This window comes from Sclerotinia sclerotiorum, genomic scaffold (assembly GCF_000146945.2).
Source record: "Sclerotinia sclerotiorum 1980 UF-70 scaffold_25 genomic scaffold, whole genome shotgun sequence".
Classification (NCBI taxonomy): domain Eukaryota; kingdom Fungi; phylum Ascomycota; class Leotiomycetes; order Helotiales; family Sclerotiniaceae; genus Sclerotinia; species Sclerotinia sclerotiorum.
In genome coordinates this window covers 75,715-91,237 of record NW_001820811.1, presented here as the reverse complement: position 1 = coordinate 91,237, position 15,523 = coordinate 75,715, and the positions used below count along the sequence as shown (strand labels likewise).

The 15,523-nt window shown below is 41.9% G+C and overlaps 7 protein-coding genes across 7 annotated transcripts; 1 reads left to right on the top strand and 6 right to left on the bottom strand.

Moving 5' to 3' along the window:
- Positions 1-774: 774 nt before the first annotated feature.
- Positions 775-2,595, bottom strand: SS1G_13414 (hypothetical protein; the record flags this gene model as incomplete). Its single annotated transcript, XM_001585480.1, has 1 exon — positions 775-2,595. The coding sequence occupies one exon, from the start codon at positions 2,593-2,595 to the stop codon at positions 775-777; it is 1,821 nt and encodes a 606-aa protein (XP_001585530.1).
- A 701-nt stretch (positions 2,596-3,296) lies between these two features.
- On the bottom strand, positions 3,297-3,890 carry SS1G_13413 (predicted protein; the record flags this gene model as incomplete). The annotated part of the gene is made up of 2 exons (XM_001585479.1): positions 3,297-3,393; positions 3,511-3,890. The coding sequence occupies 2 exons, from the start codon at positions 3,888-3,890 to the stop codon at positions 3,297-3,299; spliced, it is 477 nt and encodes a 158-aa protein (XP_001585529.1).
- A 367-nt stretch (positions 3,891-4,257) lies between these two features.
- SS1G_13412 (predicted protein) lies at positions 4,258-4,533 on the top strand (the record flags this gene model as incomplete). The annotated part of the gene is made up of 2 exons (XM_001585478.1): positions 4,258-4,270; positions 4,412-4,533. 2 exons carry the CDS (start codon positions 4,258-4,260, stop codon positions 4,531-4,533), a joined length of 135 nt encoding a protein of 44 aa, XP_001585528.1.
- A 502-nt stretch (positions 4,534-5,035) lies between these two features.
- SS1G_13411 (hypothetical protein) lies at positions 5,036-8,252 on the bottom strand (the record flags this gene model as incomplete). The annotated part of the gene is made up of 2 exons (XM_001585477.1): positions 5,036-5,273; positions 5,521-8,252. 2 exons carry the CDS (start codon positions 8,250-8,252, stop codon positions 5,036-5,038), a joined length of 2,970 nt encoding a protein of 989 aa, XP_001585527.1.
- A 1,364-nt stretch (positions 8,253-9,616) lies between these two features.
- Positions 9,617-10,675, bottom strand: SS1G_13410 (predicted protein; the record flags this gene model as incomplete). Its single annotated transcript, XM_001585476.1, has 3 exons — positions 9,617-9,796; positions 9,936-10,077; positions 10,653-10,675. 3 exons carry the CDS (start codon positions 10,673-10,675, stop codon positions 9,617-9,619), a joined length of 345 nt encoding a protein of 114 aa, XP_001585526.1.
- A 954-nt stretch (positions 10,676-11,629) lies between these two features.
- Positions 11,630-13,249, bottom strand: SS1G_13409 (hypothetical protein; the record flags this gene model as incomplete). The annotated part of the gene is made up of 5 exons (XM_001585475.1): positions 11,630-11,663; positions 11,908-11,932; positions 12,074-12,809; positions 12,902-13,125; positions 13,195-13,249. The coding sequence occupies 5 exons, from the start codon at positions 13,247-13,249 to the stop codon at positions 11,630-11,632; spliced, it is 1,074 nt and encodes a 357-aa protein (XP_001585525.1).
- Positions 13,250-13,911: 662 nt separating this feature from the next.
- Positions 13,912-14,960, bottom strand: SS1G_13408 (predicted protein; the record flags this gene model as incomplete). The annotated part of the gene is made up of 4 exons (XM_001585474.1): positions 13,912-13,917; positions 14,236-14,266; positions 14,633-14,768; positions 14,924-14,960. 4 exons carry the CDS (start codon positions 14,958-14,960, stop codon positions 13,912-13,914), a joined length of 210 nt encoding a protein of 69 aa, XP_001585524.1.
- Between the last annotated feature and the right edge of the window lie 563 nt (positions 14,961-15,523).

Here is a 15,523-nt window from a genome sequence, read left to right as displayed (position 1 = left end):
TAAAACATTAACTATCCACTAGCAACTAGCAACCACCCACATCCCAATATCAATCAAAGATCCTCCCAAATCCCACATCCCACATCCAATTCACAAAATTCAAAATCCAAAATTCAAACCCAACATTCACCCACAAACTCCACCCCTAATACCCCTCTAGTGTCCACAACTTCAACTCTCCGATTTTCTCCATACCCACACACACATCCACCTCAACATCTGCCATCTCCACCTACATCAGCGGCCTACCACAAAAACCCACACACACCACATCTACCGATACGATAACTCCCGAAATATCCATTCACTTCATCACATGTAAACCCCCCTCCACAAAAACCAAACCAAAAATCAAGATCAAGATCCAGTATGTACTATCATCTATGTATCGTATCCCGCAGAAATCAGATCCGAGAACCCACCCATCCCACTAACACCCGAAATCAAAAATCAAAAATGAAGATCAAAAACAAGATCAAAAACAAAATGCAAACCAAAAAAGTTATTTAAAAAGTAGGAGAATTAAATTCCTCCTATCAGATGCTACTTTGTTATTATGAGCTGGAGGGGAATTCCCACAATACATACATGCGGGGGATTAGAACAAAAAACAAAACTGGGGACGGAGATGGAAAATTGAGATAAGTAATAATTGTGATTATTTTGATAATATTTTTATTGGCTACCAATATGAATATTATCGTCCAGCCGGAAAAGCAAGCTTAGCTAACCCAGTTTTTATTTCTCCATCTCTATCATTCGTTTTTCCTTCAGTCATTCCTGCTTAGATTCTTCCTTAACCGGTTCTTCTTTAGCCGGTGCTTCATTGACAGATTCCTCCTTGACATCACTCATCTCTTCATCTCCACTCTTTACTTCCCCAGCCCCAACCCCACCTTCATCAACTCTATTGAGCACCGCCACCCCCTCCACATGACCTGTCTGTGGGAAAAAATCGAAACCTCTCAAACTCTCAATCTCATACCTAACTCCATTCTCCCCCCCCTTAACAAGTACCCCTACATCCCTCGCTTGGGTATGTACGTTACAACTAACATACACAACTCTCCTTGGACCAAATTTCAATAATTGACTCAAAAAACTCTCATCACATCCTTTTCTAGGAGGATCAATAACAACAACCGTCTCATCTCTAGGATAGGTGACTTGTTTGAAAAGTTTTGGTGCATCGGCTGCCATGAAACTACAACGCGATGCGTCTAGTTTATTCAATTCAGCATTGCGACGTGCGGATATGATAGAAGCATCTGAAATGTCGATCCCAGTGGAGGATTTAAAGAGAGATGAGAGGGTGATGGTGAAGAGTCCGGATCCAGAGTAGGCATCAATTAAATATTGAATCTTGGGTAAGTCTGGAGAGTAGGATCCTGGAGGTGGTAAGGCGTGATCTCGAATATATTGTGTGAAAACGGGAAGGATAGAATTGTTGTTTTGAAAGAATGATCCTGCGATGCTGGTGAAAAGGAAGCTATCAATGTATTCGGTTGATTCCCCTTTATTATCCGTGATACAAGTTTTTAAATCAGTATACTCTGGAGTTGTAACTTTGATAGTGTTAGGTGGTGTTTCCATATCCTCTTGATATTCTGGATCGCCTTTGTAAATTCTTTTCGTGCTCTCTCGTAATAAAATCGTGGCTCCTCTTTGGTATTTGTGAAGTTCATCTGCTACTCTTTTTCTCTCAGTCTTCATTCCCATTCTTACTGCATCTGTTCCTATTGGACAATCCTCGATATCCAAGGTAGCCCTTTTTCCTTTTTGCATAAATCCAATATCTGGTACTTTTTCAAAGGCAGCTTTGTTATCGTTCCTTCTGTGCACCCTACTCCTGTAACCTGGAGGCCCATCAAAATGTGGTGTAAGTTTTGTGCGATATTCATATTGCAAAGGACTGCCAATCGTATCTTGAATAGCTGGTACAAGTTCGGGAGGAAGTTGGGAGAAGTTCTTGTATGCCTTCTCAACGATTGTTTTCTTATGTTGTAATTGAGTCGAATAGTCCAGCATCTGAAATTGACATCCTGAACATTTGCTGAAGTATTTGCAATTTACTCGACTATCGTCTCGAAGAGGGGATGGCTCAACCACAGAAACGAAATCTGCCATAGAGTAGTTTTCTTGCGGGAAATGCGTAATAACTTTTGCCTTTACAATATCTCCTGGTACACTGAATGGTACAACGTATATTCTATTGGTAGGTGGGTGTAGCGCAAGCCCGTCTCCGGTAGATGATATCTCCACAACCTTCACCTCGATTTCTGAGAAACGCTCCGGTAAGGGTACTTCTGATGTAGCATCTGCCAAAACATGCGCTACCTCAGCTGATGTTGATTCTTGTTTTTCAGCTCCAGTTTCCCCATTCGCAGATTCGATATTTCCATTCTCAATTGGAGCTTGTGAAGCACTGGCAATCTTTTGCGCCGCAAACAATGCTCGCACATCTGCTATTAAAACTTCCTCAGATGATCCTTCCCTCACTGGCTTTGGCTTGAAAACCTTTTGTCTCTTAGGACCTCGACCTCCTTGAAATTGTTTTCTTTTTCGATCTGGTCCTTGATCTGCCGATGGAGTCATTGCGAAGAAGTTATAAGATCGAATTGGAGTAAATTTGTATAATAAGGGCTTTGAAAGGAAAGTTGTTGAAATGCTTCTAAATTTTAACATCAAGGAAGGTCTAAGTCTAAACTAATAGTAGATGATGAATTGGTTCATTGGAAGAATTGGAATAATGTTATGATGGCGAGAAGTCAAAATTTTGATCCCCTCAAGCTTTGAACTTTTTTTCCCGAATGCTAGCTAGGCTTGGGGCTTGGGGTCTAGCGCGTCCTAGCTTCATTACAAGTGAAAGCTTAGCGTTCATGTGAAATTTATAACTCTTCACCAAAATCATTGCATTAATAAACATCAATTATGGTATTACTCGGGTATACATGGGAATTTATATTCATCGACCAATTGTCAAATCTGACATATAAATTATGTGAAAGAATCAAAATCTCTCCAAATCACTCATGGTGCTCAACACCAAAGTATTTTCTCCCAAGATGAGAGGTAAATCAATCATCCATCACCAAATTCCTCCCCAACAGTAATATAACCGGAACAAAGATGCTCGCCGTGGATCTCTTTCCCTCGCTATAGCCGGTCCCTAGGTATCTTCATTCTGATATGCGTATATGTCGACCAATTCGAGGTAGGTCTCGACTCCCGATTCTCCTTTCTCATTTCTCTTTCCATCAATGTGTATTTCGTTCCATTATTCCATCTCCCAAACTTCAACCAGAATCTTTGCCATCCTTCTGCCAAATTCTCTTCACTGCACCCGAAACAGAAAACCCTCCAAATAACCAGTCGTCTGAATGTCGTCCGCATCTATGATTCTCAAGTTAGTAAACGGCAATATAAGCATCGTCACAAAAAGAAATTCAAACTCTCAGCATAGTGCTCGAAGAGTGTGAATAATAACTCAAAGTCCTTGAAAAAACTTACTGAGTATAAACATTCGCACGTTCATTACCAGAATGTCTCCTCTTAACTCCGTCCTTCTTTCCTGCCTTCCCTCTGTTCCTCGTCCCATCAAATCTCGACCTCTTATCCAAAAACCCCGCAGACTTCGGTCCACTGTCAACCGATTCCTCATCAGTTTGCCGTCTCATCAACATTGAAAGTGTTGATGATCTCTCTCGCCTTAGAAATGTCGGAGTTGACTGAGTTTGTTGGATACCCAATGGCATTCCTTTCCCCTTAGTTGCACTCTTGATATCGTCTGATTCGCTCGTCCTTGAGTCCTCCGTAGTGATTGAGTTCAATCTCTCATAATCACTTGTGAGTGACATTTCTGTCTCTGCTGATGAGGGAGATGTACTCATGTTCACCAATTGACAATGAGAAGGAATATAAATTTGGTTGTGGTCGAGTTGCTCACTTCGATCTCGTCGGCCTTTGGTAAATGACGGCTTAATTCTGGATTCTAGATTGACATTCACTCAGGTACCACCTCAAAATCAATAAACACACAAAAACAATGTCAGAACTTTTTTTTAAACTCTGCAGATCCTCTCCTATTTATATGTTATTAAAGTATGACACGTTTCTTCAAATCTCAGATAGAATTAAGATTTTACCACATTCCTCACACTGGTGCACTTCTCCGTGGAGAGAGACATTCCCAAAAGAGGGGTCATTCGGATCTTGTGCCGTGATATTTGTCTACTCGGCCAACAAGGCCTCATCAAAATGGCAGCCCAAGGTTCGCAACATGCAAGTCTGGACCTATAAGGCTGACCCGACATGCATAGTAAATTAACAACCTCATGTCTGATTGGACGAGCTATCCGGTATCCGGCTTGGATCACCTACCCCGTGGCTAATATACAGCCCTGCGAAGAAGTGGATAACATGACCATGACGTACGCCTTTTCCTCTGTTTATTATTTGAGGACCAACATTGGACTTTTTACGAGGTTTGGTGGACGAAAGAAGATTTTATGGGGATGGGATAGCCTCAATTGATGGCGCAGGTGTGAGTACTCAGTAGGTATTGATTGTTGGGAGGCAAATATTTGAGATATTAATTGCTGCCAATGTGTCTAGGCAACCAGCAGAACGCGGGATTTTAATGTCTATATTCCCTCATTTTTAATTCGCAATTCTGTATCGTTGCAAAATAACTTGCGAGGTGCAAAATCGCTTTCGTTTCATGAAGTTTGGCTCTGGGTAAAATTTCTAGAGAGCTAGAGCCAGAGCCAGAGCACAAGTATAAGTATACTTAAATCTAGGAGGGGTTTATCGACGAGAGATGCTTTACCCTCGAATGTTCGCGAGTCGGAGGAACGACATTTGGAGGAACTGGGGTGCTTTAATTGTTGATCCGCTAAGCCCTGCTCTCACTGGATATTCTTTTACAGAAGCTTTTTCTAGCTATAGGAGGGTAACGAGAAGAATGTAGACGATCGGAAGATAACCGCTCGTTTGATAGAAGGGGATGGATGGCCGGGGGCCTTAAATGGCATTATCACGGATTCTGCTTTAGAATTGGAGTGGGATGGAGATTGGTATTTTGAAGAATGGAGGTGAGGTCAGGTTTCATTGGCGGGGATGAATGATAACATGAATGGTACGGGTCACACAGTTGGAACCAATACTCTGGGATAAGGAGTCTGCTAGGTGTATAGTTGAGAAATCTCGTGGAGGCATGTGTCGATGAGTAAATATGCGCCACGTCCAAACTGTGCTTTACGGTAGTGTCAATACTATAAATTAGCTATTGCTATTGAGAAACAAAAAAATTAGAGGTAATATTAAGCTATATCCTTGCTCGCTATACCAATGTAATCAAATCTAGAACTATCCACTAGTGCTGTATTCAAGCTTCTAGACCCATCCAACCCCGTATATAATAAATCAATGTAACACAACGTGCTTGACCATCAAACGCCCCTTTTCTCTCTTCTCACGTTCGTCTACACCACCCTTCGCATATCCTCATCCACAACTCACAACTCCTCATCTCCTCTTTCATCCCAGCTCGATCCCTCATGTCTATGCATGGTCGAAGGAGGTGGCCCCATAATTTCCTCCTCCATCAAACTATCTTGCTCTCGCATCATTTGACTACGCGACATGATTTGGGACGAGTGGATTAGAGAGTAGTGGAGGGGTGTTGAGGATAGAAGGTGTGGTTCTTGTTCTTGCTCTCCTGTAATGTGATGGGAGTGATCTTTGTCTTTGTTCTCTTCCTCATCTACATCTTCGTCGTTCTCTTCTTCATTGTCTTCATCTTCACTCTGGCTATCAATCTCAATAATCCTCCTCTTGTGTGTCATTGCTGCAACCGGGCAATCATCTTCTTCTCCCTCATCCTGACTCTCAACTCCGATAACCCTCCTTGGAACAACCGGTGACAACATCAGCACCGGACTACTCCCACGCGAAGAGGAAGGAATAGATCGAGATCTCATCGGTGACTCTGGGATCATCTCTAGAATAGGGCTTTCTCTATGTGTAAGACTCGGTGTAATAGGTGTTTGTGTCTGCGTACAATCAACACTTGAAGCTTGTGATGACTTTACAGAACCATTCTTTGAAGATGGTACAGGTATTGCAGGAGTTTGTGTAGCGAGCGGAGGTGAAGATGGTACATGTACTGCAGGAGTTGGTGTAGCGAGCGGAGGTGAAGATGAAGGTGCTTGTGCTTGCGTAAATTGTTGAATATTATTTGTGATTTGATCTTGTACTTCTTGGGATTCGGTGCTCGTGCTGGATGTTCGGTGAAGAATGGGTGTCGGATGTGCACCTTCTGAAGCATCTGCTTCTGAGGGAGAAAGAGATGATGAAGACTGTGCGAATAGAGGTGGTAACAAATTTGCAATCAATTCACCTAAGACTGCAGGTGGTACTCTGGCGTATTTTTGTGGTGCCGCTTTGAACCATTGACGACTTTTCAATTCTTCAAAGGTCATTGGATTTGCGAGTGCATATAATTCTAGAATTTCATATGCAACCTTGGAACGTTTATCACCCTTATTAAACTCGGCATTACCGAGCCCATCATGATTCGTTATCTCCCCAGGTGATTTTGGGGCACTAACGACCGCCATATGAGTCAAGGTCGATACCGGTCTAGTCTGGTAGATCCAGATACGGGATACTGTGGATGGGAAGTTATACGATCGGAATTCGTGGTTCTTTTTGCGAGATATAATGTCTTCCACGTGAGTAGGATATATGGAGATGAATATATCGGAGGTTTCTGATCTAGGTGCCATAGCATCAAGTTGTTGGGTGGAGAGTCTTTGACTTTCGGGATATTGACTTTTACCGAATTGGGTATAAGTTTGGGTTAGTTGAGTTTGGCGGTGCTGGGTCTGTGTGTGCTGGGTAGTGTGATTCTGGCTCTGTTGATATTGACTACCGCCATAATGGACAATTTTGGGTATGTCTTCAGATAGTGGAGTATCCTCCTTGACATCACTCAAACTGGAAGACGACATTATCCTCTCGGCCTGAAATTGTGTGTCTGCTGCAATATCTCCATAAAACGTTTCTGGAAGTTCTAATTCCTTCTCGGCGTCGCCTTCTGTCTGTCCAATATCTAATAGCGTATCGTCCTGTCCTGGCTCAACTATATTCTCATTTGCATCTTCCATATTCGTATGATCTTCGTAGCTGGAAGTACTTTCGATAGGTGTGTCTGCTATAACTTGTGATTCTTCATCTTCTTCGTCCTCCTCGGCATCAGAATCTAAAATCTCGAATTTGATATTCTTAGGCGCTGGAATTTCTCGTTGACGTATAGGTGATGGCGAAAAGCCGCGCTGAGTGGCAGGTTCTTGTTTTATAGGAGTCTTTACCAGTAATGGCTCTGGATTGGGCTCGGGTACAGCAAATCTTACAGTTTTCGGTGGACTTGAATGCTTTGAAGGAGTTCGAACCACTTGGCTTTCATCCGTCCCAGTTTCATAAGTATCCTCGACCTTTAATTTCGGTAGCTTTTCAGCACTCATATAAGTCTTTGATCGTAGGGAAAATGGAATTGCAACGTTTGCGGATTGTTCTCTTAATGGTGACCGCCTTTGTGCAGAATATCCAAACCGACTTGACGTTGGTGTGGCGGGTGACTGTGATGATGGGATCTCTAAAACCTTCCTGTGTTTTGGTGTTTGTGGTGGAGGCATCAATCCAGTAGAAGCGGGAGCAGCAGGCTGGGAAGTATTTCTGGGACTCCGTCGAGGTGGCTCTACCGCTGTCGGGCTGGATAAAGGGATATCATAAATTGAGGGATCATCTTCTGGTTCTTTAGATGCTCCGGAAAGTGGCCAATAATCAAGTTTTGTAATCGTTTGTGTCGAGAAACTGGGTGTCCTTCCTTCTTCCACCAGAGTTCTCCTTCTATTCTTCGACATTTTTGTCCTCTTCACGGTTGGTTCATCACCCATAGTCCTCCTTCGTTTCGTCTTTCGTTTCGATTCCTCTTGCTCATAATCCCCTTCACTATCCTCGATATCATCTTCTATTTCTTTTTCCAGTGCTTCTCTTTCATAGAGTTTCACCCAATCCATCTGTGTCAGTGTATCCTGTTTATCAAGCTTGACCGCGGATTCCTTGCCATAACCCCTAGTTACACGCTTCTTCTTCTCTGGAAATGTGGTTTGATGTAATGGTTCGACTGATTTGTATATTCGATTTGCAGGTGCACTTCCTTTTGGTTTTGACTTTTGTTTTGAAGGCATTTTCCTCTCCAAATTCGTATTATTGTTGTCGAGTCGTAATAGGTAAATTGTGTTGTGTATACTTAAGTAGCAGGTCAATCAATTAATCAATCTATCGTTGCCTCAACGCGTCGCTATCTGTTATCGGTCGCGTCAATGACACGCGAGTGTAGCTTATTAAGCACAGACTTATTAATCATCCACATACTATATTAGGTAGCCTGTACACTTTTACCTCAATTGCCCACATTCCATTAAAATAAAATTACAACAATACTATAAATTAGAATTAAATTATATATAATTTAAAGATCAATTAATGTTGGATCTAATTGACAAGTTTGTGCATTATATAAAGTATTATCATATTTGTTATATCGTTGTATAGTAGCTTGTTGTAACGATTCTGTACTGAAGGCAGCGGCTGCCTAAGGTTCGTCGGTTGGTAATTATGGGTTAAGGCTTTATCACTGGTATTCACTTGGAAGTGAAGTCGTTACTAGATCAAGTAGAATGTAGGTAAACTAATTGATAACTAAGTTGAGCACGAAGCTCCTATACTGTGAAAATAATGAATGTTTATATACTGGTCCTTTCCAGGAGCCTGGAGGAGCCTATGCTCCTGGAGGCTCCATCACGTGATCCCTACTTGTCCGACGTGATGGTGAATCGTGACAAAAGCCCAAAGTTTTCCAATCTTCTTCGCACCCTACATTTCGAGTATATAATTCGCTATATCTTCTATATTATTTATTCGAGGACTAAATCCTCTCTTGTCTATATTAATTATATATTGAAAAAGCGATTTCTTTTCTAATTCCGTTATTTTACAATATATTGATCGAGATCCAGTTTTCGGCATTCGACTGGTTATTTTATAAATAAGGGTAGTATACAGTATATTATAGATTTTAGCAGCTCTTCGTATACTTAGTTTTTTGAATGAAGCAATAGCTTGAATGGCTAGATTAATTTGCGACTCTTGTATATTGATTTGAAAGGTTGAATATGGATTTATCGCGTGTTAAAGTTGAGAGGCGGTAATTGAGGTAAAAGTGTTCCGGTTACTGATATGTTCCGGTTACTGATAAACCATGTTAAGTGGAAAATGCTTGTTGATTATCTAAGCATGAACACCAATCTTTCCTCATTTACTCACTACCTACTACTCCGTACTATATCATCTCATATGAATTATCTCCAACTGTCCAGCCTCATCATCATTTTACATTATGATATCATATGATGAGATCCAGAAGCATCTATGCAAACAAGTTTATCACATTCAAGACCATCTCACATCTCGAAAAGATATTGGAATCAGGATCGTTATACAACCCAAGATCGAGGTGGGCCGGGTTGTGCCACAGTGACATTCTCAAATCTCACACATTGACCTGTTTGGTCCGCCAGATTGGTCGAAGCCGGGCTTTCGTCAATGGTGATCTGCATCCAGTGACACCCAAAATCATCATGGCCTTCATTTTTCCACGGAGGATAGTAGTGATCGATTGCGACGTGCAATGACTCAACGAGGTAAATAGGATCAAGGGCGATTTTTTAGACTAGATACAATGAATTATCTACAACAGGCGGAAAGTAATCAAAATGACTAGATTATAGGGCTGTCAAATGATTAGGATGGACGAGTAGGCGGGGAAATCCATTTTTCAGGGGAAGATGCATGTGCTCTACAAGGCGAACAGCAATCTTCGCGACATCATGTGCTGGCAACCATGCATTTCTTGCAACCATGGAAAATGTACGGGTTCGTTTGGATGATGGGATATTGACATCGATATCTAATCTTACCATACTACTAATCGCGGAGATGTCTCCATGATAACTATGGCATCATATAGCAGAACTTCACAACGTCACTGCGCAGTAATCAAGGAAATAAAAGTTTGAAGAGATTTCTATTAGATGAGAAATAATTCCTCTTTTCCTCGGATCAAATCTGTTTATATGATTCTTGCGCAAGAAGTTTGACGAGGTACTGTACTGATACCGATATTGATACCGGCGTTGGCTCCGACATCGACACTGATTTTGGACCTGACACTACAAACTTACTGTACTGCAATGTACTGATACTATCGGTACCAGTAGTATTGTAAGTTGTCCTACCTTTTCTTCAAGTGCGAAAAGATGTGGTCGTTGAGCTTTACTAGTCACTATCAATGCAAGTCAAATTGCAGACCCAAGAACAAAATGTCATGTTACTTGGTTGGATTTTTCCCGATCCCTCGAACCTAGTGCTTGATGGTCAACGATCTCACGAGACACTCAATATGATCTATTACAGTTTTCGACATTGAACCCCCATTCAACCCCGCTTTGAGGATCTCAACACCCCTCTTTGAAAATGCTCACTACTATTTGTATTTACATTATTTCATGATATGCATATATACGTACACGTACACGGACACGACAACCATGTTCGCCACATGTCCACACGTATGAGCTGCCTTTCCTGAACCAATGCTAGATGATTCTAAGGTGCATTGGGCTTTAAGATTCGTGTTAGCATCTTGGTGACTTGGCTAAGATATGCGGAAATCGTAACACTTCTTTATTTACCAATACACACAGTCTTGCCCACCACAGTGCAGACACACATGACCTTATATCGAACCAATGTCAGAAGATAATGGACTCTACGTTTGTTACCTATTTTTATCTAGGCGAGATGCTTCCATTTGTGGAATGTTACCAATTTGAACACTACATTCCGTCGGCTCCCAAGATGCATGATCCTATTCTCCGAAAGTGCATCCACACGATCTATGCTTAAAGGAACTGTGTTACATGCGTTGTTTTGACCTAGATATGCATCAAAACGTGGGGAAGAAGATGATATCGTGCTCGGCGGGCGAGGTTGGTCACATACAAGGTCCTCGAACCAAACTAATGGATACCAGTACTACCTGCTTAAGCTGTGTTACTTGTGCTGGTTTCTTTGAGATATGCAACAAAAGTTGAGATTCATCCCTCAATCCTAGGAGCCTTGAGTGGGAAATTCCTCGGCGTCTTTTTGAGCCAATGCTAGTTGCACACCGTGAACACTAGTGATCATCTTGCATTCAATTTGATAGTGTATTACCTGTGAATTTTTCATTCAGACGTGCAACAAAAACATGCCGACACATTACACAAAATCCGAGGCACATTGGATGAGGTATGGTCAACATTTGGCAAAGGTGGTGGAAGGAGACACTAGCCTCATTGTATACGTGTGAGCTAGATCTATATTGATATTTCCCGACATCTTGTACTCCGTACCACTCCTGGTGTGTTGAGATATGCAACAAAAGATATCTTTTTACTTGCTCTTTCTGTGGCTGCATACGTGCTACCTATGTTGGTAGGACTGAGATATGCAACAAAAAGAATCATCTTTTACCCGGGTCCATGGTGGTGGGATGGCTGGAGATTAGTATGTTTTGTGGCGTGAGGAGACACTGATTCTATGTCTTAACGAGAGATCGGGACCTTCTAATATTAGATTGGGCGTAGGTTGGTCATGGTTGCCAGAAGAAATGAGAGTGATTATCAAAGGCCGCCATTTTCCCGCCATCACCTTACCCACTTGTCAAGATACGAACACAGCATCACAAAATATCAAGTAAGTCCTGTTTTGTACTATTTTACTTTCATTGCCGTTACGTACTCCTTACTGAATGCACTGCCAGTATCTAAATACCGAACAAAGACCTCCAATCAAATCCATGACCTTATACTTCACGCCAATACCCTTTTCGTTCCACAACTCCCATTACAGTCAAACCAAACCAATCACTTGCTGGTGTCAACAACATACCGTCCAGCAATCTTACCCTCATGCATCAAATCATAAACCTTCTGCAACTCGCTCAAACCACATGTCTTATATGGAGACTTGATAAGACCGCGTCTGAAAAACTCAATTGCCTCAGCAGAGTCCTTTCGGTTACCAACATATGATCCCTTAATAGTAATCATTTTAATAACCGACTCGAAAACTGGCGCGCGAAGATAGGCACCAGCTGGAAGACCAATAGCGACGACTGTACCACGTGGTCGAACATATTCGGCCGCTTGCTGGAACGGTTTCTCATTAACAGCAACCAAAATGACAGCATGTGGTCCAAGTCCATCACTCGTGCACGCCTTCACATCTTCAACCAAATTCTTACTCGACATAAAGTCAACATAATGCTGGGCACCCAACTCCTTAGTCATCTGTTGTTTCTCGGCCCCTCCATCAATAGCTATAATATCCAAACCCATAGCTCTAGCATACTGACAAGCAAGCGAACCTAATCCGCCTCCAGCACCAACAATCGCAACGGTTTGGCCAGGTCGAACTCCGGATTCTTTTAATCCTTTGTACACGGTGATTCCGGCGCAAAGAACGGGCGCTATGGCTTCGAGATCGCATTCCTTGGGGATCCGAGCTATGTGAGCGGCTTTGGCTATGCAATATTGTTGGAATGTTCCATCGACTGTGTAGCCTGAGAGAAGTGCTTTGGGACAAAGTGGTTCATCGGCCTGTTGACAAAAATCGCAGGCGAGACAACTTCCATTTAACCACTTTTCTTTCGCATTAGTATTTTATTTATTTATTTATTTCACTTCTATGTGGGTATGGGGATAATATAGAAAAATTAATCATAAAAACTTACCTTAACACCGGCATAATCACCAATCTTCACATCTTCAACAAGACTTCCCACAGCAACAACGACTCCTGCTCCCTCGTGACCACCTACAAGTGGTAGTTTCCTCTCTAATGGCCAATCGCCATTCACGGCGTGGAGATCAGTGTGGCATACTCCGGAATATTTTATGTGCACGAGAACTTCATCCGGTCCGGGTTTTTGGACGGGGATTTTTTTGTACACGACGGCTGGTGGATTGATTAGTACGGCATTGGAGTTTGAATTAGCGGGAGCATATTAATTGCAATTTAGCTTACGTTTTCCGGTTTCTTCGACTACTTGTGCCCATTGTTCTGTGGGGAGATTCTCCATATTTTTGGTTTATATTGGTGGTTGTGATTGTGTGGGGAAGGAAATAGGTAGGTAGGTAGGTGGTTGAGATGAATGGGATAATTTTTAATCCGTAGGTAGGTAAAAAGAGGTTGGTTATGTTTTCCAAATCGAAGCGAGATAAAGTTAAACTTTTTTATGAAAATTGGAAAGAATCGTACGATTATTGAATGGAAATGATATGATATGATATGAATATAGGTATATATATACCCCAATATAATGAAATCATCACAACATCATACGATCTATTAGTGAAAGTTTATCCACCCCGTCCTGATCGACAGTCACGCATGCACAAATGCTTGCGTCTCTTTGTGGATTGTGGATTTCTTATTGGTTGGATACATTTAGAGTTTACAGCTCGGATTTGTGGAAGTCTCGGAATACTAGGTAGGTACTTACTTACTGGTGCTGATTACCTGACCTACGGAGTAGTAGATTGTGGAGGTAAGATTACTATCTACTGTGCTAGGTACTTGGTACACAGGCTCGGTACGTATGTTAGATACCATACCGCGGCGGGGAGGTGAATGGATGGATGGATGGATGGATGCACGTGGCTACATGCATATCATTTTTTTTTCATAGCGTAAGGCCATGTGAATTAGTTAGGATGATTTCACCCCCTTCTCCGCATCATCTCAAATCTGGAGACGAATATCAGCATTCACTCACTTGAATGATATTAGTTCAATATGGCGTGGTCATGAGGTTCACTCCTTGGGGAAACAGCCGTTATGTCATTCAGTAGGTAAGTATGCATCCCTTCTAATCCTTGTTCGAATGTTCGAGACGAAATTCGAATATTGGCATCTTACAAAAAATGCATTAATTCATTACCATTACCATTACCATTACCACGCATCTGGTGCAGTTCCTCCATCTGCAATGCATGCAAAGTATGGAAGCTTTCCGTTCTCATCCAAACAAGGTTCCCCCAGTTCGAACTTTCTCCTAAAACTTACTCCGTACATGTACTCCGTAATGCGGGGAAAGCTGCTTTGATAGTGCACCACGTATCTTAGCACAAGGGGAATGCGGGGTTCATTCCAGCTATTAACTTTTCTAGTACTCCTTCTCTGTATAATGTGACTGCGGCTGGACAAAGTTAAAGTCTGTTTGATATGAAACCCGAACACGAGGAAAAGATCTACATCTACAGAAGATTCTTTTCGATTGTTTCTCATCCTCATCTTCATCTCTCGCTCCTTCATCAAACTGTTAATGTTACTCGGCCCGTCGATATGTACCGCCACTATCATGTTGTGATATTCATATCCAACCATTCAACCATTCACCTCCCGCTGCTTTCCCATTCTTTTGTGAAATCTCAAGTTGTAACGTACGTGGTGATAAATTTACATGACACGATATAACAAAGTGGCCTGTTCAATGGTGGTCTGATATCTCGGCTTTATGAGCTTGAAAGCGGCCAAATGATGTGTGTGTTGGTCCGATGCCTGATGAATGCTGGGCGAGGATAATGCATGATTTGGAGCTAAACCATGATTGGATTAGTGGGATTTGGAGGGGTTGGTGGGGTCGGAGGGGTAACATCTTTTGAGATATCGATGCAATTTAGATGAAATCTTAGATCTTTATGTATTTGTACGAGTTTTGTACGAGCACTTTTATTATTGAGAGTAAGGTTACAGCTATCCATCAAATTTATTATTGCTTCGTTGTACATTTTGATGGGAATCATTCACGACATATCAACAACTCGACAGACAATACAATGAATGCTGGAAGCTTGTCAACGCGGAATGGTAACCTTACGAGCATCTACCTTATTCCAATCTGATCGGTAGCAGACAGACACTACATGCAGAACTTGGAAAACTACTCCTTGCAACTCCCAATCCACAACTATTTACCTAAATCGAAATTTGTATCACAGCGAAGAAAGTCCGCAAAACTTCCCGAAGTAGAGCAGGAGCCTTATGTGACACGAATAGAAGCATGATTGAGGCACAGGGTTCTACCACGGTAGCAATCATACAGACATATGTGGTACAAATCAGGGACGTATGAATAACAGTCTGATTGAACACTCTACATTTAATTCTGCATATGAGGAAATGGAATAGAAACGGCTTGTGGTAAAAAGTATGGTAAGGTCAACTTTTTAGGGATTTTTGGAATAATTCTGTTCTTCGAACGCTAATCGCTCTTTAAGGTGGTAAGCCATTCTTGTGCATTAACTGTCTAGGCGGGTTCAGTAGAATCCCTTGTACATATATTGGCACAGAC